The sequence below is a fragment of the Paroedura picta genome, chromosome 6, assembly GCF_049243985.1.
Source record: "Paroedura picta isolate Pp20150507F chromosome 6, Ppicta_v3.0, whole genome shotgun sequence".
NCBI classification, from domain to species: Eukaryota; Metazoa; Chordata; class Lepidosauria; order Squamata; family Gekkonidae; genus Paroedura; species Paroedura picta.
In genome coordinates, this window is record NC_135374.1 from 58,911,730 (window position 1) to 58,936,309 (window position 24,580).

The 24,580-nt window shown below is 43.0% G+C and overlaps 1 protein-coding gene across 3 annotated transcripts in view; it reads right to left on the reverse strand.

The window, feature by feature from the left end:
* RCAN1 (regulator of calcineurin 1) overlaps positions 1 to 24,580 on the reverse strand; it is a 45,123-nt gene that overhangs the window by 14,852 nt on the left and 5,691 nt on the right. Inside the window, exon 1 of one of the 3 annotated variants that reach the window (XM_077342632.1) lies at positions 615 to 821. The exons of the other annotated variants lie outside the window; for them this stretch is intronic. Within the exon in view, the coding sequence (XP_077198747.1) occupies positions 615 to 701 (87 nt within the window). The 5' untranslated portion in view covers positions 702 to 821. Of the gene's footprint in view, positions 1 to 614; positions 822 to 24,580 lie in introns of those variants that run through there. 3 annotated transcript variants of the gene reach the window in all.

A 24,580-nucleotide genomic window follows, 5' to 3' on the forward strand; every position in this document is an offset into this window, starting at 1 on the left:
TGTTCTTGTTTAAGGCACCACAAGGCTACTTTATAAAGTAATGCTGATCTCAGAAAATCTTGTTAATATTTTAAATATTTCCTTCATTTGAATGGAAAGCATTATATTTTATGTAACCAGTCCTTTTTCTCTTTGCTTTGTGTTTGCCAGGGAAATATACTCTATCAGCCTTTCATGCTGGTCAAGAAGTCACTGCACTCATTGAAAAACTTATTCTAAATTCAAACCTAGCTACTTACACAATGAGATATACTATATAATTTTAATTCCAATAGTGCAGAATATTATGGATACATATTTAATTTAATGGAGGATCATTGTCCATGGGGTCGTGATGGGTTGGACACGACTTCGCAACTAACAACAACAACAAATCTAATTTAAGTGTAGGTTTTACATTTAAAATTGAATTAAAATAACATATAAAGACCTAACAATCCTATAGCATTCTAAGAATTTATGAAGCACACAAAACCTCCACAAAAGCACATCAGGCTTGGCACTATGGAATTAATTTTACATTGCAGCATCTATATGGCTTGTACTCCTGATATGATTTGGATACATCTATATTTCTCATTATTCCTCCTCCCCCACACCAAAATACACCTTACCCTGGTTTCAGGTTGACTGAAGACATTGTTGTCCACAGCACAGGCAATTAAGGAGCCAAAAATGTAATCAAAGTTCCAAAAATGCATCTTGAATTCTTTTAAAAGAATGCTAACAGCAGAGCACAAGACCAAGGAAAACACTTTTTTGAAGAAGCTGTTATGTGTTGTCCAGGCTTTATAAAAGGCCCAGCCCAACCCAGCCCCCCCCCCCCCCCCCCGTTTTTCAGAGCATCCTGTATGCGACAGCAAATTCCTGAACAAAGTCCTGTCCCATGCTTTCAGCAGTCAGGGACAAAATGTAAGCTTCAACTGGAAAGAGGTGACGTAAGCACATTAGTCAGTTTCCCTACGCTAATTAACTCTGCTCTGGAGGATGGAAAAAACAGCTGAGGTTAGCACAGACAGCTGCTTTATCAACTCCTCTTGCAGCATAGTTTCCATTGATAGTAATTCCATTTAGCACTCAGACTACAGGCTCTTCCATTGATTGGGACAACCCACTTCAAGATGGAAAAAGTTACTGTTGTAGGACCAAGGTCTACTCAGTAAACAGTAATTAGCCAGCAGCTGGGGGGGGGGGGAGGACAAAGATGGAAAACTGAGATGTCTTAGCAAACTCTAGAGCTCAGTCCAATTCACATGTACTCAGAAACAAGTCCTACTGGTTTCAATGAAGCATATTCACAACATTATCCTGTTAGGCTTGTACTTAGGACCAGCAAAACCTATAAAGTCCTGTTTTGATGGCACTCCATGGTTCTTTTGAAGTAAAATAAAATGGCCCTTCTAACATCTAGGAGCATGCTATGTGGATATTTGTCCTTCAGTGGATCAATTATTTGAAAACTGCCTTCTGAGCCACGAGGGCTAGAGGACTGAATAACCTAGCTAACTAAGCAAACAATTTGTCACACATAAAGCTCTTAGGAAGTCACCAAGCAAGATCTTCTTCAGCAGTAAATGAGGAACTGAAGGTGAGGAGGGATACTGCTGTGTGGGATCACATAGTCCCACATGAGACTGCAAAGAAACTTGATGATGAACATCATATTTTCAGGAATAGGCAGTATTTCAATTTCAGTATGAAATACCAAATTTAATGTAAAAATTACATCTGTAGATTACCATGCTGGGCTGCATTTTGGACTGATATAAAGGGTTATAAGCACTGTCGGTAAGGGATACACACATATAAATGTATGTATGTATACACACACATACACACAACCCTTGGCGATCTTATGACACAACTGCTACCACAATTTCCCATCTTGAACTGCTTCTTTTAGTTGTGTAATGTATTTAAATGTATAGAATCATAGAATCATAGAGTTGGAAGGGGCCATACAGGCCATCTAGTCCAACCCCCTGCTCAACGCAGGATCAGCCCTAAGCATCTTAAAGCATCCAAGAAAAGTGTGTATCCAACCTTTGCTTGAAGACTGCCAGTGAGGGGGAGCTGACCACCTCCTTAGGCAGCCTATTCCACTGCTGAACTACTCTGACTGTGAATTTTTTTTCCTGATATCTAGCCTATATCGTTGTACTTGAATTTTAAACCCATTACTGCGTGTCCTATCCTCTGCAGCCAACAGAAACAGCATCCTGCCCTCCTCCAAGTGACAACCTTTCAAATACTTAAAGAGGGTTATCATGTCCCCTCTCAACCTCCTTTTCTCCAGGCTGAACATTCCCAAGTCCCTCAACCTATCTTCATAGGGCTTGGTCCCTTGGCCCCAGATCATCTTTGTCGCTCTCCTCTGTACCCTTTCAATTTTATCTACGTTCTTCTTGAAGTGAGGCCTCCAGAACTGAACACAGTACTCCAGGTGTGGTCTGACCAGTGCCGTATACAATGGGACTATGACATCTTGTGATTTTGATGTGATGCCTCTGTTGATACAGCCCAAAATGGCATTCGCCTTTTTTACCGCTGCATCACACTGCCTGCTCATGTTTAGTTTACAATCCACAAGTACCCCAAGGTCTCGTTCACACACAGTGTTACCTAGAAGCGTATCCCCCATCCAGTAGGCATGCTTTCCATTTTTCTGACCCAGATGCAGAACTTTACACTTATCTTGATTAAATTGCATCTTGTTCTCATTTGCCCATTTTTCCATTGTGTTCAGATCTCGTTGAACTCTGTCTCTATCTTCCGGAGTATTTGCCAGTCCTCCCAATTTGGTGTCATCTGCAAACTTGATGAGTAGTCCCTCCACCCCCTCATCAAGATCATTAATAAATAAGTTAAAAAGTACCGGGCTGAGCACCGAGCCCTGAGGTACCCCGCTACTCACCTCTCTCCAGTCCGATGAAACACCATTGACAACAACTCTTTGAGTGCAGTTCTCTAACCAATTCCCTATCCACCTAACTATCTGAAAATCCAGATTGCAGTCCTTCAATTTATCCATCAGAACATCATGGGGAACCCTGTCAAAAGCTTTACTAAAATCCAAGTAAATGATATCAACCAAATTTCCCCGACCCAGCAAACCTGTTACTTGGTCAAAAAAGGAAACTAGGTTGGTATGGCAGGACCTGTTGGAGACAAATCCATGCTGACTTCCTTGGATCACCAAATTGTCCTCCAGATGTTTGCAGATCGCTCCCTTTAATATCTGCTTCATTATCTTCCCCACAACAGAGGTCAGACTCACTGGTCTGTAGTTTCCCGGGTCATCCTTCCTCCCTTTTTTGAAGATCGGAATAACGTTTGCTCTCTTCCAGTCCTCCGGGACATCTCCAGTCCTTAAAGAGGTTCCGAAGATGATGGACAAGGGCTGTGCAAGTTCTCTGGAAAGTTCTTTGAGTACTCTTGGGTGCATTTCATCCGGACCAGGGGATTTGAACTCATCCAGTGCAGCTAAATCCCTCTCAACAACCTCTCTATCCATGTTAACCTGCCACCCAGACACTATCCTTTGGCTATGGCCATCTCTAGATGTGCCTAAACACTTTGACCTGGGGGAAAAACAGATGTAAAATAGGCACTAAGCCTTTCTGCTTTCTCTGCATCCTCCGTTAGAGTTTGTCCATCTGCACCCAACAGTGGGCCTATTGCCTCCTTTACTTTACGTTTGCTCCTCACATAACTGAAAAATCTTTTCTTGTTACAATGGGATTCCCTGGCCAATCTTAGCTCACTCTCAGCTTTGGCCTTTCTGATGATTGATCTACAGTGCCTAGTAACCAGTAGGTACTCTTCTTTAGAGCTCTGTCCTTCCCTCCATTTCCTGAACATTTTCCTTTTCTTTCTCAGTTCCTCTTGAAGTTCTCTGTTCATCCAAATAGGCTTCTTAGAGCTCCTGCAGTGTTTTCGTCTTTCTGGGATAGTCATTGATTGAGCATGCAATAGCTCTTGTTTGAGTAGCGCCCACCCTTCACATGCTCCCTTCCCTTCCAGCATTCTCATCCATGGTATGACACTCATCATGTCTCTGAGTTTATTAAAGTTTGCCCTACGAAAATCCAACATCCGCGTCTGGCTACAAGCTTTCTTGGCTCCCCATCTCAAAAGGAATTCTATGAGGACATGGTCACTTCCCCCTAGGGTCCCCACCTCCTTCACCTCATCCACCAACATACATACATACATATGTACATACATATGTATATATAAGTTAATTCTTGTAGATCCACATAGCATCAAAACAGCATATCTCAATGGATCAAGTGTGTTGCTTGATATCAGTCTATGTTGACATAGGAGGATAAAGCTATAAACCAAACTGCAGAAAAAGGAGTCAGCACTAGATTCCAGTTTACCAGACTGATTTAACAGTTTAAGCCAGTTTTTTCAGAAATACATATGTTGAAGTCTTTTATCACATGATACTTGGTCATAACACTTTTCAAAAATATCTTACTCCATATTGTATACAACATGATCAGTATATAAATGAATCATTTCAAAAATTAATGTCACAATTAACCACACTAACATTTCACTCAGTTCATAGCTCTGAAGCAATCTTTTCTATTTCACCTTTGCTACTGTTTCTAATACTCCTGTTAACAGTCTATTCAGACAGGCCTTGGACAAGAGAGAAGATGGAACGATATGTAGCAATCATTTTAAAAAATGCTTTCCGGACTGCTAACTGCATCTCCAAAATGGAAATTTTGAGAAACTGTATTGTACAATACCACAAAACAGGTGGGTATAATTAAAAGAATTGAAAAAATGTATGAGCATACATTCTTTTCTGTGGAGTAAACAGAAAGAAAGGTGGAGATTTTAGACTAAGGAAAAGGTACATGCCGTTTCTTCAACCCACTTCTTACAATCCTGCTTTACATTTTAAAATACAAGAGAAACTATGCGAAATCATCCTTACAGATCACAAATCACACACTGTTCGGTTCTAAAAAATCAAGACATCTAATTCAAAGAATGTGCCCTGAATTCTCCTTCCAATGAATCATAAACTAGATTTTGTACACTTTGCACTACAAAATGGCTAAAAGTACTAACATGTGGGTATGGGTTGGGAAGGAACAAGGAAGTCTTTTGCCTAAAAGCATGTAAATCAAAGCTTCATAGCTTTGCCCTGCTTTACTTCTTTTATTTAGCCAGAAAGTTTATACTTTAAACCTAAACTCTTCCATGAGACTTACACATTAATACATGTGTTTCACCACACATTTCCATCCTAGTAACAGAAACCTTCAATTAAGCTGGCCAGAGACTCCAAATGCTTATAATCCAGCATCTTAAATATTATCTACTTATTTTAAATTGTATATTGCCCTCCTGTGATTAATCCTGTGCTCTCACTGATTAAGAGACCTTAATGAAGGAGGAGTTTCTCTCTAGTTCAGGTTGTACCTGCTGAGGTTTTCTGCCTTTATTCTAGGCTTTCAAAATCAATTCTTCTACAAAATCAATTTTAGAAGGATTTTACTGCAATCACAGTAAAGGTAAAGGTATCCCCTGTGCAAGCACCGAGTCATGTCTGACCCTTAGGGTGACACCCTCTAGCATTTTCATGGCAGACTCAATACGGGGTGGTTTGCCAGTGCCTTCCCTAGTCATTACCGTTTACCCCGCAGCAAGCTGGGTATTCATTTTACTGACCTTGGAAGGATGGAAGGCTGAGTCAACTTTGAGCCGGCTGCTGGGATTGAACAGTATGTCTGCTGCCTTACCACTCTGCGCCACAAGAGGCTCTGCAATCACAACTGTTGTTCAAATGTAGTGGTTTGAGTACTGGTCTAAGATTGCAGAGAATCAGTGCTAATCTTTGTTAATGGTGAAAGTTCTTAGATGATCCTAGGTCCGTTACATGTCCTCAACTTGCTTTTTTTTCTTGTGAGGATAATGTAGACAGAACACAGCATGCCACCCTGAAAGCAACTGAGAAGTCCAGAAGAATCAACAGTGGCATTCTCTCTGCTAATCTCCCAGCACAAGTCATCCGCCAGGGCAACCAAGGATATTTCAGTCCCATACATTGGCTTGAAACCAGATTGGAAGAGATCTAAAGAACTGGCCTCATCTAGGAAACCTTGGAGTTGTCCAGCCACTGCCTGTTCAATCATCTTGCTCAAGAATGGAATATTTTAGATTGGTTGGCAATTGAGGTCTCCTGGGTCAACTGCCAGGTCATTTCCTCATTCTAGAGATCAAGCAGAGAATTAACAGTAGCACCAACCGTAGCAACAGGAAAATCCCCTATAGCCACCAGAAAACCATTTGGATCCATCTGACTCCAGGGGCAGATCAATAGATCCCCCACCCTGGCAAAGTCTTGGTATCCCGCTGAGTCTAAATCCAACCAAGTAATTATCTGTCCGTGACAAAAGCACTGTCATTAATTCCTCCATCCTCAGATCAACCAATCAGCCATTTTTATTTTTATAACCTACCCTCCCCTAGTTGCCTCAGGGTGAGTAACAACAGGTTTTTAAAAATCAATACAAAATGTACATATAAACAATTTATCAATTTCAAATTTAGGGTTAAATTTTAAAACTGTCTTAAAAGCTACTTCCACTTCAATTAAAAATATGGGGGGTGGGGGCTAGACAGATCAAGAGTATGACCTGCACAATATACAGGACCAGTTATTACTGGAGACAGGTCCATTATAGTCATGGAGGCCATGAAATTCTGAGCTGCTCCTGATGACAGCTTCAGTAGCAATGTTGAAGTTCCCCATGACAACCAGCCTATGGTTCTCAACACCACTCTTGAGACCATTTCTGACTGTACAGGTAGGGAGACTACCGGATAGGTAGCAGGATGAATAGCCTTAAAAACAGCAGGGGGACCCATGCTAAAGGGCTGTATTGAATACAGTGAATGTGAATACTCATAGTCTCCTGATTAAGCCAAAAATATTCCCAGCACACCACAAACTAAATATGGGGGGAAGGGTTTAACACAACAATATGATCAGGGAGCTCACATTATCTGCAATCCTAAATTGAAGGGCAAACACCATTTGCGGCCTCTAGTAGTAGTCATGCATATTCTTGGCAGAAACATGGACATGGTAGCACAAATGCTTTAAGCAATTATCATGTTGACCATAGCTACCACCAGAGCTGAATTCATACACATGGTGCAATACAATTGCTGGTATATGCAGTGGGTGGGGGCAAAATGTTTAACGAAAATATATTCTGGCTCAGAAACCTTACGAATGTAAAGCTTTACAGATAGGCTTCTGGGGGGAGGGGGAAGCATTGTCAAAAATAAAAAGTTTCCACTTCACCCAGAGTTAAGGTCATTTATTTTAAATTACTCCAAATGTTTGTACATATTGTTCAGTTTTTCCATTAGAAAGTGCTGGGTTCTGCTATCGTCATCCAACTCTTTTTCAGATCCTGTACTAAAAAATGACTCAGGCACAAAAAAAAGAAAGAAAGAAAGGAATAGAAAGAGGGAAATCATAAAACTGACTGAAAGGAAGAGTATGTCACCACTCCAAGTCAAAAACATGAGTGGCCACTTAATTCAACATCCTGTTTCCAAGATATGACTGGAAGAAGCCTGACACTCCCTAGCAGCTGACAATACAGATATTCTGCTTCTGAACCCAGAAGACCCCTCTTCAGCTGTTATGATGAATGGATCAATGAACAACCTATTCTCTGTAAATCTGCCCAACGCCCATTTGTGGGGATGAGATGTCCATCAACATCTCATAGCAGTGAGATCCACAAGTTAACTATTAACACAAAGTAGTTTCTGGTGTTCCTGAATCTTGCCAACCTGTTTCAGGTAACCTTCAGTATTACTATAATAGGAGAGAAGGAAGGAGAAGCATCTCTATTCACCTTCTCTATACCATGCAGATTTCTGTAGACCTCTTATCATGTCATTGGAATTGTTTTTTTTTTAAACAGAAAATCCCCAGGTGCTTTACTTTGTGTGCTGTCCTAGCTGGGCACATTCAGGGGCAGATAGCTACGTTCTTGGTTGGTAAGCCAAGCCTAAATTGCATACCGAGTAGTTGAGTCAGAGTCCAGTCTGGGTCATAGCATTAGCTGTGGTAGACAAAGTCCAAGGGAGAGCAGAAAGGGGAGTCAAGAAGCAAGTCAGGAATCGGGGAAGCAGAATCCAAAGCCAAAACTAAGTTCAAATACCTAAATCGTAGTCTAGAATCCGTAGCTAGTCCAAATACCTAAATTGTAGTTTAAGAAGCCGTAATGTAAGTCAGGAAACTGAAGATCAGTAGGACAGAGCTTCGCTGAAGCAAAAGCAGGTCAGGAATCAAGGTGATGGGTGGGCTCGTGCACAGGTTGCACCCACACTGAAGGCTGTCTCTGACTTGCTAAAATGCAGCCTGGCTAAGGAGTAAGCAGCTGCACCTGGGAACTCAATCATTGTCCACTGACTGCCCCATCTCATTTAATAGCGTGCTCTGAGCCTGTCACTCTGGCGGCGAACTGTCAAGTTACGCCGACTGTGTTGTCTCCTGTGCTCTGGTGAGCTGTATGGGCTGGGGAGGAGTATGGTCTCTGGCTGGGGTAATGCTGGCACAGAGGGCATCTACCCCAGCTCTTCCTCATCCTTACGCTCTGAGAGTAGTGGGAGAGCTCCTGGTGTAGGCGGTCTCTGGTGGCGGGGGCACAACACCTTGCCTCAAAGGGCAATCACTATGACTACCAATTTTACCACCACTCGAAGTCATAATTATCTCATATCTCATCCCAACAAAAATTGAGTCCAATAGCACCTTTAAGGACAACAAAGATTTATTCAAGGTGTGAGCTTTTATCGTGCAGGCACTCTTCCTCAAACAACAGAACAAGGATCATAAGCGTACAGATATAAGGCAAAAGTAAATTAGTAGCAAAATAGTAAATTGTGCATTACTTCCAAATTTATTAATTTGCTACTAATTTACTTTTGCCTTATATCTGTACTCTTATCTTATGACGTTGTTCCATTGTCTGAGGAAGAGTGCAAAAGCTCACAGCATGAATAAAATTTTGCTTGGTCTTAAAGATGTTATTGGACTCAATTTTTGTTGTGCTACTTCAGACCAACACAGCTACTCACTTGAATCATCTCCCATCTCCTTACACATAAAATCAGGGTTATTTTGCCTTGATGGGATTCACTCTACACTTAATAAGATTGAATTTTATCTGCCATTTCATTGCTCAATTACCTGTTTGGAGCTCCTCACAACCCACCTTTCCCCCTCTATCCTAAATAATTTTGGGGCAACTACAAATTCCATTAACTGTTCTCCCCAGTTCATGCTCATTTATAAATATGTTAAATAATTCAGGTCCCAACAGGAATCCCAGAAGAACTCCGCTGCTCACTGTCCTCCGCTGTGAAAGCTATTCATTTGTTGCAATGCTCTGATTTAACCAGGTACAAATCCACAGAAACACACAGCATCTTATTCCAAGAGTGTTAACTTTATTCAGAATCTTGTGGCACCTTGGAAAATGCTTTTTTGAAGTCAAATCATACAATAAATGTTCATTCTTAGAAGAGCAAATTCTTCCACTTTCATGACATCTACAAGCAATCTTGCCTTATTTTGGGGGTCATAACACAACCAGAAAGTTTAGCTATCCCCCTTCTCTGGCCTTACAGTGATGCTAACTGGTGTAGCGATAAATTCACTGATAGATGATGACATGCAATCAATTAAATCTAGTAAATTACAATGCAATCTAAACAGGGCTACACCCATCTAAAAACGAGGGCTTAGAAGGGTGTAACTGTTCAGGTTTGCACAAGGAAGATATTAGTCTGCATTGTTTCCCAATGGTGAATAAAAACTGAAGTGCTGGTGCAAAATGACAAGGTCTCAACGGCAAACACAGCAATAATGTCACCAGCACTGTATCATTCAACATTAAAGAGGAAATCTATCTCCCACTAGAGACTAAAGCTCCCTACAACAACAATTTCTCTGCAAGTTAATGGATATTCGTCCTCCCTTTCAAAATTCTAAATTGCAGCCAAAATAAGGGAGAAGTTAAAATGGTGAAGGAACAAAGTTATTGTGTCTATTTTGTCAAATGAATGAAGTATGATACTGTAAAGCCAGTTTTTGTATGTGTATTTGCATTTATACATGGGGGGAGTGTATAAATGGTAAAAGGAGTTAACAGAAAAGGAGGCCACAATTTGAGCAGTAAAATTCCACCATTAAGCATACAAGGTTACAGTTTTCTAGAAAATCAAAACTGTATTTATTCTCAGCTGTGGCATATAAGCTCTTTTCTCCTTCAAAGGCAAGCATGTACAACATGTGATTTTACCGATATTTAATACATTTTTAAAAAGGTCATGTGAAAACAGAATTGCTAAGATGTAGATAATGCATTCTCAAAAATATTTTCCTCCCCCGCCTAAGTTTGCTATTTTCCTAGGACTAAAACAAGCTCTGCAAGTGGTTTTTCTTTATACGTTCATAAAAGTTTCCTATCTGAGGAAAGAATTAAGCATGGGAAGTTGCAACCAAGAGCATTTTGCTGGAAAATTCTGACTAAATTGAAAGGCTTGTGCCATAACTGCCTGTGAGTTTCTATTATGCCACAACAACTACCTCTTAAAACTATGGAAAGTCATACTAGTTCCTGATAGCAGAAAAATTGCATAGCATTTTCCATAAGTGATTCATGGTTCCATTCCTCTTCCCAGTAACTTGGAACAGTTTTCACAATGGCTGTTCTCAATATATAGTGGGGGGGGGGGGAGAAAATCTTTCCCATAAGAACAAGTGGACATGTTGGACATTTATTGCTGTTAAAAGTGCAGTTTATGAAAAAATATGTTCCAGATTACTAGTTATTGTTAGCTGGAGATCTCTAGTATATCCTACAATTTACTGGCTTGGCTTTGTAATAAACCAGGCCCTAGGTGTACTCCTTTTTTAAGGATTGCTAACTGACCATGCACAAAAGAGAACAAGTTGGCTGTCCCCGTAGTTGACATTATTTAAGCCACAAAACATTCTAGTCACAGACTAGACATTTCCACAGCCCCAAATGCACCAAAATCCTACTCTTAAAGAATGGTGAGTTCAGGAACTAGTTATCAGGACATTTGGGGCTGCCACAGGGAGGGGGAGATAGACAAATCTTGCAGCATAGGCTATTGTGCATCTTACTATACATATAGAATGAAGAGATACTAGTCAAACAAAATAGCAATAGGAACCTGCTAAAAATATACTCTATCCAGTAAGTTCTTCCTGCCATGATTGATATGCTGAACTACAGCCCCCTTGGCCATCTTTGAAGATTACATTTAATGGCTTCAGGTGGCTCTCTTTATGCAAAGTGGACAAGTTGCTAGGATCAATAAGGGCAATCAATAAGGGCAAGTTGCTAGGATCAATAAGGGCTTCCTTGATCCTTCCTGATTGCTCAAGTTGAGCGGCCAGAGGATAGGAGATCCTCTCAGGGACATTGTTAACCTCTCCCTTACATCAGGAGAGTTCCCCAAGGGACTGAAAGAGGCAGTGCCCCACCCTTTGCTGAAAAGAACATCACTTGTTGTCAATGGTGGTTCATCAGACTGGTTGTTGTCAATGGTGTTTCATAACACTGGAGGGAGGTGAATAGCGGGGTACTTCAGTGCTTGGTCCGGTACTTTTTAACATATTTATTAATGATCTAGATGAGGGGGTGGAGGGACTACTCATCAAGTTTGCAGATGACACCAAATTGGGAGGACTGGCAAATACTCCGGAAGAGACAGAGTTCAACGAGATCTGAACACAATGGAAAAATGGGCAAATGAGAACAAGATGCAATTTAATAAAGATAAGTGTATGAATGAGACCTTGGGGTACTTGTGGATTGTAAACTAAATATGAGCAGGCAGTGTGATGCAGCGGTAAAAAAGGCAAATGCCATTTTGGGCTGTATCAACAGGGGCATCACATCAAAATCACAAGATGTCATAGTCCCATTGTATACGGCACTGGTCAGACCACACCTGGAGTACTGTGTGCAGTTCTGGAGGCCTCACTTCAAGAAGGACGTAGATAAAATGGAAAGGGTACAGAGGAGAGCGACGAGGATGATCTGGGGCCAAGGGACCAAGCCCTACCTCTAATAGTTCAGACGCTGAAGAGCTAGGAATACAGCTCTCAATTCCAAAGGGTTTCTTGGAAGGGATTTATTGACATTAGACCATGTTCCTTGAACTAACTTACCCTGAGAAATGGCACCCCATCCTAGAAGGCTGGCATCTGTGAAGATCTCCAGCTCCTGCTGTAGAAAAAAACATTTTTCTCGCTGTCAAGTTGGGGATAACCGTCCACACTGGAGATTCTGCTTCACTGCCGTGTCAAGGATTTGTCCATCTTGTATGATGCTCAGCAGCTGAGGTCTTAAGAAGGCTTGTACTTGTCCTGAATGTAGACATGCCCATTGCACTGTCTCTAGGTAAAAGACCATGAGATCCAATAGGCTCGCCAAAAATATCAGGGAGACTGACTTGCTCCAAATGGCCTGGATCCCCATCTCCCTGGTTTTCATTGCCCTCTTGAACAATATTCCTTACTGAGTATCTATAATCAAGAAAGCCTTCCCCCCACCCCTGTTGTAGTCCGTCTTTGGCTGGCTTGTTGTTTTGCTCAAGAGCCAGTTTGGTGTAGTGGTTAGGAGTGCGAACTTCTAATCTGGCAAGCTGGGTTCGATTCTGCACTCCCCCACATGCAGCCAGCTGGGTGACCTTGGGCTTGCCTCTGTGCTGATAAAGCTGTTCTGACTGAGCAGTGATATCAATGCTCTCTCAGCCTCATCCACCTCACAGGGTGTCTGTTGTGGGGAGAGGAAAGGGAAGGCGACTGTAAGCCACTTTGAGACTCCTTTGGGTAGAGAAAAGTGGCATATAAGAACCAACTCTTCCTCTTTATCTGAGCGACTGCCCTTGCTGATCTGGAGGAAAAGCCCCCCTTGTGAAATTGCTGCCTAGCTTGTGATCAATTGTCTTTTCTGTCCTGACGGTTCCTAGGGAAGTAACTACTGGAACGAAAAGAATAATTTGAGTATGGTCTTTTGTCATTTTTCCTAATGAATTTTGGCATGGACCTTTGCTTCTCTTTCATATCTGTAATAACCTTATCAAGTGCTGTTCCAGAAAGCTTCAAATTTGGAGCTCTGGTGCCTCATCTCTCACAAAATACGTTTTTTCATTATTATCTGGATGATGGTATTAAAGGTTTTTTAAATGATCATCTTTAACGCAAAATACCACTTCCTGACTTGTTCCAGGTTAAGGTACCGTTAACCATATTAAGTTTTATAAATGCAAGTTCCAGTCACCTATTGTTATAAGTGCATACTTCTTCAGTTTCTTCTCTACAGAACCCTTTTTACACTGCTCCTCCACAAAAGCTATATTATATTGTTAAAAAAAAAAACCCTTACTTGTTACCTTTAAGAAAATAAACAATATTTCAACTTACCAGATTCTGGACTGTTTGTGAATTTTAAAATATATGTGCTTTCTAAATATGTAATTCAAAATGCAATGGAATAATTGGTTCATACAAATTTCATCCAGTATTCCACTAAACTGTAAATTCTGAAGAATGTAACTATGTTTATGGAACAGTTAAACAGTGAAGACTGATTTCAGATACTACTAGTGTCCCTATTTTTCCCATCATATTTTCAATGTTTTTTCCTCATCTACTTCCTGTAGAACTTTCTTTATAAAAACACTAGAACTAAAGCCCATTTTAATCGGAAATAAAATGGGCGCTAGCGACCACTGGCTGGGGAAGGCTTCCCGGGTCCGAGTAGGCAGGGGTGCGGGACATGGGGCATGGTCCCAGGGACGGGGAGAGCCTAGGCGCATGGCAGACGCGGCGAGGCTGCTTTGGGGACGCGGAGAAGGGTGCTGGGGAGGCGAGAAGCCTCGCGGGAAGGAGGTTGTTAGGGCGGGAGAAGGGCGCGCGGTCGATCGATGATGAAACCTCAGGTTCGGGGCTGGAATGGATGCTGAGGGCAGGCGGGTTGGGTGGCGGTGGGCAGCGGGATGCTGGCGGGCGGTTGGGGGGAGTGGGAGGGGAACCACGCATGCTCTAGATCCGGCACATGCGTGGTGTCTGGTGGTCATGTGGGTGGGGGGAGGGAGCCACGCATGCGCGGGACTTGGCGCATGCGTGGTTCAATGTGTTGGAGGTACACCAGCCGCACAGTCTGGCGGCAGCGTCGGGGCGGGCCGGAGCGCTGCGGGGGAGAACGGGCCAGTCCTCGAGGGGGTGATTGAGGTGTTGTGTTAGTGCGTGTGGGCGGGTGGCGGGCCGAAGTATGGTGTGTGGGGGGGGGTAGGGTTTTGCGGGGAAGCGCGGTGGGTTGGGGGGTGCTTGTAGCAGGGGGTGTTTGCGTGGTTGGCGAAGGAGGAGGCCTGGATGTTGGGGAGTGTCGGTCGTGGCGGCGTGTTGCCGGGTGCGGGGAAGGAAGGGCGAAGGGGGAAATGTTGGGGGGGGTAGTTAGGGGAGGGGGTGGGTAGAACCGGGGGCAGCGGCTGACCTGATCCTGGCAGTAGCGGCAGGGTCCTGAAGGTCGGCAGGAGGTAGCTGGGAGGCGGAAGGAGTCGTGGGAGGCGTGGGATTCCTTGCCAGGTCTCCGTCGAAGTGTGTAGGGTGTGCGGCTGGAAAGGAGCAGGGCCGCCACGTCCCTGCTCCTTTCCCAGCAAGTTGGGAGGGTGTGCAGCTGGAAAGAAGGAGGGCCCTTTCCCCGCATTGACATGCAGTCAATGGCGGCCAAGGAGGCAATGGGGAGGCGCGCTTTGCGCACCTCCCCATTGCCTCCTTGGTCCAGGATTGACACTCGGAGGGGCGAATCAGGAGCCGCTTTGCAGCTCCTGATTTGCCCCTCCGAGTTTTTATCCTGGACAGAGCCCGCCCTTCCCCTTACTCCTTTATTTAATCCGCTCCGAAGGTTTATCAGTGAGAGACAGAGAAAAACTGGATGACATTCCAAAAATCCCAACTCGCTTTTCAGTGCAGGCCACATGCTTTGTATGGCACCACCTTCTGTGCAAAGCAGAATTAACAAAAGTAAAGGCAAAGAGAAGCATGTCGTGATGCACAGTAATCCTGTCACCCACTATTAATTCTCTAGTAAGTATATCCAGAAGTATTTGTTTCTCTTCAAAGCAGTACATCTTGGAGAAGCATACTCAGTCGATGGGAACTTTCATATGTGCTAGAGTGCTTTTCATACAGATGCTTCTCATCTACTTACTAGTAAGATAAAACAATGTCAATACTGCACTCAGGATATCAGCAAGCTGCAGTGCAGCCAATAATTTGTTTATACACAGGTGTTCTGCAACACAGCACTTGAGGTTGCCTAAGTGTCATGGCCCCGTCTCCAGAGGGTGCCTCTGCACCACGGCCTGAGCTCATTCTGCCAGCTCCCTCGGAGGAAGAAGTGGAGGAGCTGGAGCAAAGCAGCAGGGTGCTGCTTAGAGAGGCAAGTCCCGATAGGGAGCCACAACCAGGTCCCAGCCGGACAAGCACCATGCCTTCTACGCCAGCATTACCTCAGCCTGCAGCAACACCCCTGAACAGCCCAGACTCATCTCCAGAGCGCAGGAGGGAATGCAGGAGGACAACATTGGCAACACGCAGGCAAAGTGCTCGGCTTAGACTACAGCAACAGGCTAGGTTGGGCTCAGGTGGGGCTCATTCATCGGAGGAAGGCTGAGTGCCAGGTGCAGCCACTTGGTGTGACAGCTCAGCTTGTTCTTAAGCACAGCCAAGGTGCTTCCCAGTGTGGCTGCAACTTTGTGCATATGTCCACCCGTTGCCTTGACTGGTTTCCTGCTCCCCGACGCTTCGGCGAAGCTCTGCTTGACTGACTCCCTGCTTCACCCAACTAGACTACGCTTTGATTGAATGCTCCACAGATTCCCGGCTTGACCTTGGTAAAGATAAACGACAACTCTTTCGGTTCTCCACTAGCAATTCCTGATAAGACCCGGACTGGACTTTTGACTACTCTCTGGTACGCACTTTGAACTTGCTTGACTTTGTAACTGTGCTTGCCCTTGCACTAACCCTGCGTGTGCCAGGCTAGGGCAGCACACTAAGCAACAGTCTTTACAATACCATTTCTGGGATAGTTCAGTTTCAAGAATTAAAATCATACAAGAATGTATTGGCAGGAGGTGGAGGATATAGAAATTTTTTTTTAAATCACATATCTGGCATGATTTATGTGTTAAAAATGGTTTGTTCTTCAAATGTGAGCACAGGGACATCCCTCATGCTCTGTATACCCCCCCCCACACACACACACATTTATCTACAGGTCAAAAATCAATTTATCTCCCTTTTTAAGAAAGTCCTGCTTGTTGTTATGTTCAAATATATCCTGTCTTCTCTTTAAACTAGGAATCCAAACCATAGTGTGTGTAAAGTTTCTGCAGATTGCCCAATACACAAATCTTTGACTTGGTGCAACAGATCAAGTTTATTGAAAGCAAACGAGTTAACCTAAACAATTCCTTGTCAGAACTGAGGCAAAGCAATAAGGGTTTAGCAAATATCCCCACATTCAATCCCCCTTCTGTGAGAACCCAGGAAACACAGCCCAAACTTCATGATTACCAAGGATGACCAAGGACACTCATTCGCATTCCTGGAGCCAGGCTGAGATGAATGGAGAGAAGGCAGACAGAAACCAGAGCAGGCAATTCAAGCAATTAGCATAGACAAAAATTCCTAACATCCACATTTCTAATGTTTGCTAAAATATATGGCAGAAGCCTGGAACTTCTGATAGTTTGAAGAAAATTTAAAAAGCAACACGAAAAAATAAAGCTCCCCCATACCTGCAAGCTGAAGGCTGGTATTATATGCACAGAATTTTGATTACAACTTGGTGTTGGTTGAAATATTGAAAACTTCTAGGATAAGTTTCAAAATCACAGGAGGAAACAACCACCAATGAAAGGTGTACTTTGAAAACGGAACAAAATCTAGTCCATTCTGGTTGTTTCATTTATCATTAAAATAGAGATTATATAAATATATTATTAACTGATTTTGATAGCCTGGGACAGGTTCTCTCATTTTCTGCTAAATAATTAAAAAAGAACAAAAGCAGTTTATGCCTTGAAGCTTAATGAAGTATGAGGGTGACATTAAACCAGAAGGGATTAATTTCTAAGCCAAGGGGAACATGAGAATCCAAGGATCTCCATATTAACAATCTTCCCAGGCAATGAAGTCTTCCACTATTACTGCCCATAGCTCTTATTCTTTAACCGCTCCTAGCGGAGCGGATTAAATAAAACTGTAAGGGCCCCGAGGGTGGGCCCTGTCCGGGATGAGGAAGGGTGCCGATAGGCCCCTTCCCCCGGACTGACAATCGAAGGGGCCAATCAGCAGGTGCAGCGCGGCTCGCAATTGGTCCCTTGCCGCCGGACTGACTAATCGGGAGGCGCTTTGCGCCTCCCGATTTGCACCCCTTCCACTCTCCGCACATTTGCCCGCCCCCCGGCATTACCTGTCTGGCCTTCCTGGTGGTGGCGGAGGCGCCGGCAGCAGCCACCACCCCCACACACAGACCCGCTCGGACTCCGGTCGGACAGGTAGGCCACGCCGCGGGGGGGCAGGACTAACAGCTAGCGCCTGCTGTATTTAGAGTACAGTGGGCTTGTTTTCTAGTTTTGTATATAAATCAGATTCCTCATCTTTTAAAAGTGAAGATTTCTCAGAAAACAACATGCCCCTGACCAATTACTTATTTTCACAGAATCATAGAATAATACAGTTGGAAGGGATCTCCTCGGTCATCTAGTCCAACCCCCTGCACTATGCAGGGCACTCACAACCCTATTGCTCATCCACTGTAACCTGCCACCTCCTTGAAACTTCACAGAATCAGCCTCTGTCAGATGACTATCCAAGCCTCTGTTTAAAAATTTCCAAAGATGGAGAACCCACCACCTCCTAAGGGTTCCAAAGATGGAGATTTTTACCAGTTCTAATGTTCAGGTTTTTCATATCTTGTTTGTTCCTGCCATTTTTAGATAATTAACAGAAAAAATGGACAAAGGAATTGTTTGGTGATGGTGTTATCTTTTAAAACAGTCCATCAGGTCACTGACTGGCTGAGTAAAAAGAACTGAACAATCGACTCAGTGTAAAAACTGACTTAAACCATTCAGCATGCACACAATGTATCTTTTTCCCTATTCATTATTAGCACTATTGTCCTTTTCAAGGCTTGAGATTCTCCTGCCCAGTCCACAGCAACCAGAAAAAGTTTATAACTTCAATATTCCACACACAGCACTGCCATTTTTAAAAATTATTAATCAGATTTAAAAGTCACCAGAAATGCTCTGTTCCTCCAGAGATCAAGGCTACCCAATACAGGGCAGCACAACAACCTTTTAATGTAATACTTCCTGAATACTTTAAGGAACATCTGAAGCAAGTGAAATGCAAAAACTATATATATAAATGGTTGTTTTTTAAAGTAAAAGAATGCTAGTTACATTAAATGATTAATGTCAGGTTTCTTAGATCTCTTCACCTATCCATAGCCCTTCATTTGACAGCATCCTGATCTCTCCACAAATGTGCAAAGTATGTGGAAACAAAAGTCCATCTCACTCACACATGCAAGAGGGGAACGCCCTCATGATTACCAAATGACAAGCTTATAATCAGCATCTTCACTGCCTGCCCGTTACTTTGCTATAAGCAGTTCCAAGCTGCTCTATTTATTTTTAGTTTTCATGAATCCCACCCTCTGGATTTTTAGCAGGTCACTTCTCCAAATACACCGTTACAGAATCATTAAAGAACTATTATTGCAGAAGGTGACATTGATTATATTCGAACACTCACATTGGTAAAAAAATATTCTAAAATGTAAATCACAAACATAATACTCTTATACCTCAAAAGAAAGAAAAAAGGGGGAGGGACTGTGAAAAGTATGAAAGGCTATTCTTAAATCAGCCTTCAAACAGATATCTGTGATTAAAAGTGCCAAATACTAGTTTGCATGCCAGTATTTAAAACAGTTGCTTTCATACAGTTCCTCATTGAGCAGAAGGAAGTCCTAAGATCCCAACTTATTTAACAAAAAATCTAAATATTGCAGATATTTCATCCAACTCTAAGAACCCCTGAAAAACATTTTCCCATGGCTTTAAAACTCCCACAGATTCTGTAGAAATTATTTATGGAAGCCAAGCAAGTTTCTTCCTTCAACTGGACAATAAAATATCTTCTAGTCATCTAGCATCCCTCAAGTCAGAAGGAAAAGCAACCCTTCCCCCAAAGCATATGAGACACAACTTTTTATAAATCCACAGTTGTAAAGAGATTTTGCAGCTAATTCTTGAATAGTATAATAGGTAAATTTTTTGTATATGCATATGTGCGAAAACCCCTTCAAGGATCACTGCCTTGTTGTGGCGAAGCGCCACCCAAAACAGACAGGTCATAGCTGACAAAAGGTGATCCACTGGAGAAGGAAATGGCAAACAACTCCAGTACCCTTGCCATGAAAACTCTATGGACAGGTTCAAAAGGCAAAACGATATGACACCGGAAGATGAGCCCCTCAGGTCGGAAGGTATCCAATATGTTACTGGGGATGAGCAGATGGCTAGTACGAGTAGCACCAGAATGAATGAAGTGACTGGGCCAAAGCCACAAGGACTTTGTGGAGGGAGCTGGTGGCGAAAAGTCCGATGCTGTAAAGACTTTTATTCCATAGGAACCTGGAACATCAGATCCATGAATGAAGGCAAGCTGGAAGTGGTCAAACAAGAGATGACAAGACTGAACATCGACATTTTAGGAATTAGTAAACTAAAATGGACAGGAATGGGTGAATTTAATTCAGACGACCATCAGGTATACTACTGTGGGCAAGACTCTCAAAAGAAATGGAGTAGCCTTCATAATCAATAAAAGAGTAGGAAAAGCAGTCTTGGGATACAATCCCCAAAATGACAGAATGATCTCAGGTCGAATCCAAGGCAAACCATTCAACATCACAACATTTCTCTGTAAAGTACACTGAATAGGAGATTGATTGGCTGTTTTGACAAAGAATTATTATTGGCTGTATTTGGTTGTGACACAGATGTAACAATTGATTTTTGCTATATATTCCCTGCCATGTAAGAAGATCATAGTCAGACGAAGGGTGCTTGCACTCGAAAGCTCACACCTTGAATAAATCTTCGTTGGTCTTAAAGGTGCTACTGGCCTCTGATTTTATCATTCAACATCACAGTAATCCAGGTCTATGCCCCAACCACTGTTGCTGAAGAGAATGAAGTTGACCAGTTCTAGAAGCAACACCAAAAAATGACTTGCTTATCATCATGGGGAATTGGAATGCTAAAGTACGAAGCAAAAAGATTACCGGGATAACAGGCAAGGTTGTCCTTGGAGTACAAAATGAAGCAGAGCTCAAGCTGGTAGTATTTTGTCAAGAGAATACAATAGTCATAGCAAACACTCTTTTCCAACAACCCAAAAGACAACTCTACACATGGACAACATCAGATGGTCAACACAGAAATCAGATTGACTATTTGCTCTGCAGCCAATGATAGAGAAATAGGTTTTAAGTAATTAGATCTGATAGAGTGCCTGAAGAACTATGGATGGAGGTTCGCAACATTGTACAAGAGGTAGCAACTAAAACAATCCCAAATAAAAAGAAATGCAAGAAAGCAAAATGGCTGTCTGAGGAAGCTTTACAAATAGCTGAGAAGAGAAGGGAAGTGAAAGGCAAGGGAGAAAGAGAAAGATAAACCCAACTGAATGCTGAATTCCAGAGAATACCTAGAAGAGATAAGAATGACTTCTTAAATGAACAGTGCAAACAAATAGAAGAAAACAATAGAATGGGGAGGACCAGAGATCTCTTCAAAAAAATATGAAGAGAACATGCAAAGATGGGTATGATAAAGCAGGGGTCCTCAATTCCCAGTCCTCGGCCCGGTACCGGGCCACGAAGGCCACAGTACCAGGCCGCCGCCGGCTGCACTTTCCTCCCCTCCGCAGCGAGATGCTTGCCAGGCCATGAGCGAAGCGGCCGCTTCGCTCACAGCCTGGCTAGCTGCTCGCTGAGAGGGGGGAACAGGCAGGCGCAGCCGTCGGCATGCCAGCGATGCAAACGCACATGCGCGGAGCTGCTACGCATGCGCATTTGCGCCCACTGCTGGTGAAAACGTGCATGCGCGTTTACGCGCGACGCCTGGGCCACCGGTTCTCCCCAACCCCCGGAGGCGGTCCTCGACCAGAAGAAGGTTGGGGATCGCTGTGATAAACACAACAGAAGCAGAAGAGATTTTAAAAAGGTGGCAAAATTATACAGTAGAACATCTCTGAAAACCACGATGGGGTAATCACTGAACTGGAGCCAGACATCCTGGAATGTGAAGTCAAATGGGCCTTAGGACGTCTGAGCAATAATAAAGCTAGTGGAGGTGACAGCATTCCAGTTGAACTATTCAAAATCTTAAAAAACGAAGCAGTAAAAGTGCTACACTCAATATGCCAGCAAATTTGGAAAACTCAACAGTGGCCACAGGATTGGAAAAGGTCAGTTTACATTCCAATCCCAAAGAAGAGCAATGCCAAAGAATGTTCAAACTACCGCACCATTGCACTCATTTCTCATGTTAGCAAAGTTATGTTCAAAATCCTACAAGCTAGGCTCCAGCAATATGTGGACCGAGAACTTCCAGAAGTACAGTCAAGATTTCAAAGAGGCAGAGGAACTAGAGATGAAATTGCCAACATATGCTGGATCATGGAGAAAGCTAGGGAGTTCCAGAAGAATATTTACTTCTGCTTCATTGACTATGCTAAAGCCTTTGATTGTGCGTAGCACAACACATTGTGGCAAGTTCTTAAAGAGATGGGAATACCAGAGCACCTTATCCATCTCTTGAGAAACCTATATGCAGGTCAATAAGCAACAGTGAGAACCGGGCATGGAATCACTGATTGGTTCAAAATTGATAAAGGAGTTCAGCAAGGCTGTATACTGTCGCCTTGCCTATTTAACTTGTATGCGGAGCACATCATGAGAAAGGCGGGGTTAGATGAGTCACAAATTGGGATCAAGATTGCAGAGAGAAATATCAACAACCTCAGATATGCAGATGATACCACTCTAATGGCAGAAAGTGAAGAGGAACGAAAGAGCCTGTTGATGCGGGTCAAGGAGGAGAGTGCAAAAGTTGGCTTGAAACTCAACATCAAGAAAACGAAGATCATGGCATCTGGCCCTCTCAATTCCTGGCAAATAGATGGGGAAGAAATGGAGATAGTGACAGATTTTATTTTCCTGGGCTCCAAGATCACTGCAGTTGGGGATTGCAGCAAAGAAATTAAAAGACGCTTGCTCCTAGGGAGGAAAGCTATGGAAAATCTAGACCGCATCCTAAAAAGCAGAGACATCACCCTGCCAACCGGTAAGTCCTAGAGGAAATCAGCCCAGACTGGTCCTTAGAAGGCCAGATCTTGAAGATGAAACTCAAATACTTTGGCCACCTCATGAGAAGGAAGGACTCCCTGGAGAAGAGCCTAATGCTGGGAGCGATTGAGGGCAAAGGAAGAAGGGGACGACAGAGAATGAGGTGGCTGGATGGAGTCACTGAAGCAGTTGGTGCAAACATAAATGGACTTCAAGGCATGGTAGAGGACAGGAAGGCCTGGAGGATCATTTTCCATGCGGTCACGATGGGTCGGACACGACTTCACACCTAACAACAACAACAACAACAAATGTGCGAAGACAAGGAAAAAGACAGTCCATGAATACTCTCCTACAGACTGAATGAGAGAACAGGAATTTAAAATGATCTTCATTAAAATAAATCTATGCTTAGATTTATGGTCCCTCCCCATGCTCCAGGCATCAATCTTGGTGCAAATGAAATGAAATTAGGTTGGCAGGTAAGTTAACAAACAGCTCCCGGTACGGTCTAGCACCGTGCACAAGAGCAGGTGTGTGTGTGTGTGTGTGGGGGGGGAGACCTGATCACATACCCAGAGGCTCCATTTTGCAGGTCCTGTAGAACTCAGAGATTTCCAACAGGGCCTGCATCTCATCTGGGGGCTCATTCCACCAGGTAGGGGTCAGGCCCAAAAATGCCCTGGCCTTAGTTGAGGCCAAGCCTGCCTCCCGGGGCCCTGGAACCCTTAGCAGATTCATACCCACAGAGCGTAGTGCCCTGCAGTGGGGGCCTAAGGAGGCAGACAGTCCTGTAGGGAAGTAGGGCCTAAACTGCGTAAGATGTGAAATGTCAAAACCAATACCTTGAACTTAATCTGGAAGCAAATTGGTAGCCAATGCACTTTATCCCCTAGCACAGTGGTCCCCAATCTTTTTCAGGCCAGGGACCGGTGAGGGAGAGGGAGGCCTGGGGAGCAGGGGGGGGGAAAGGGAGAGTGGCGCTCGCTGGCCAGTGCTCACCAGCGGGTGCAAACACGTAGGCGTGGAGCTGCTGTGCCTGCACGTTTGTGTCCGCCGGCGAGCACCTCGCGGCGAACACCACTCTCCCTCTTCTCTCCCCATTCCCCGGGCCTCCCTCTCCCCTAGGCTTGAGCAATTCGGCTGCTGAAGTGGCCAATCGCTCCCGGAGTAGTGAGCGCTGCGCTGCGGCCCGGGGATTGGGGAACACTGCCCTAGCAAATTATGTAAAGTAGATAAATTGGATAAGATGTATAAAAACACTCCTAAGTGCTGGAAATGTATCAACATGACGGGATATTTTATCACATTTGTAATAAAGCCAGGGGGGGGATATAAATACATTCATCAGTGTATAAGATTTTAAAAAATCTGTAAATGGGATCAGAAACTTTTTTGGAAGGACTGATAAACAGCTTGAAAATAGCCATATATAAATATAACAGCTATATGCTCAGAACTGGAAAACTCTGAAAATTCCTACAGTAGAGGACTAGCTGTTTAAGATGTCTGAAACTTGCAGAGATGGCTAAACTAACTTCTTTGATAAAAGATAATAACTCCACTCATTGTAAACTGGAAGCTCATTGACTTTTTGCATGAAAGGAATACAAGATTTTGTATTTTGAGGTTTTGAGGACTAAGGAAAAAAAGAAAATATTTTCTTAGATTGGATCTGATGATAACGGAGAGAATTTTAGAGAACAAAGATCATTATAACTTTGCAATAATTTTAGTATACATAAATAATATTAGTTTATTAGTTTGGGCTACTTGGTAATTGTATGTTTTTGTTATTGAGAAACTGAAAAGTTTAATTATCATTTAACTTTATTTTTCATTCTTTTTCTTTTTATCAGTTCTCTTTTTCTGAACTTTTATCTTATTGTCTTAAAATTTTCAAGCAAAATATATTTTAAAGAAACTGTTTAACTACCAATGCATAAAGCCTCTTGCTACATCCGTTCTTCATTTGTAAAACAATATTACCACAGAATTCTTCAGATTTGTACATTAAAACAATATCATGGTGACTGATACATTTA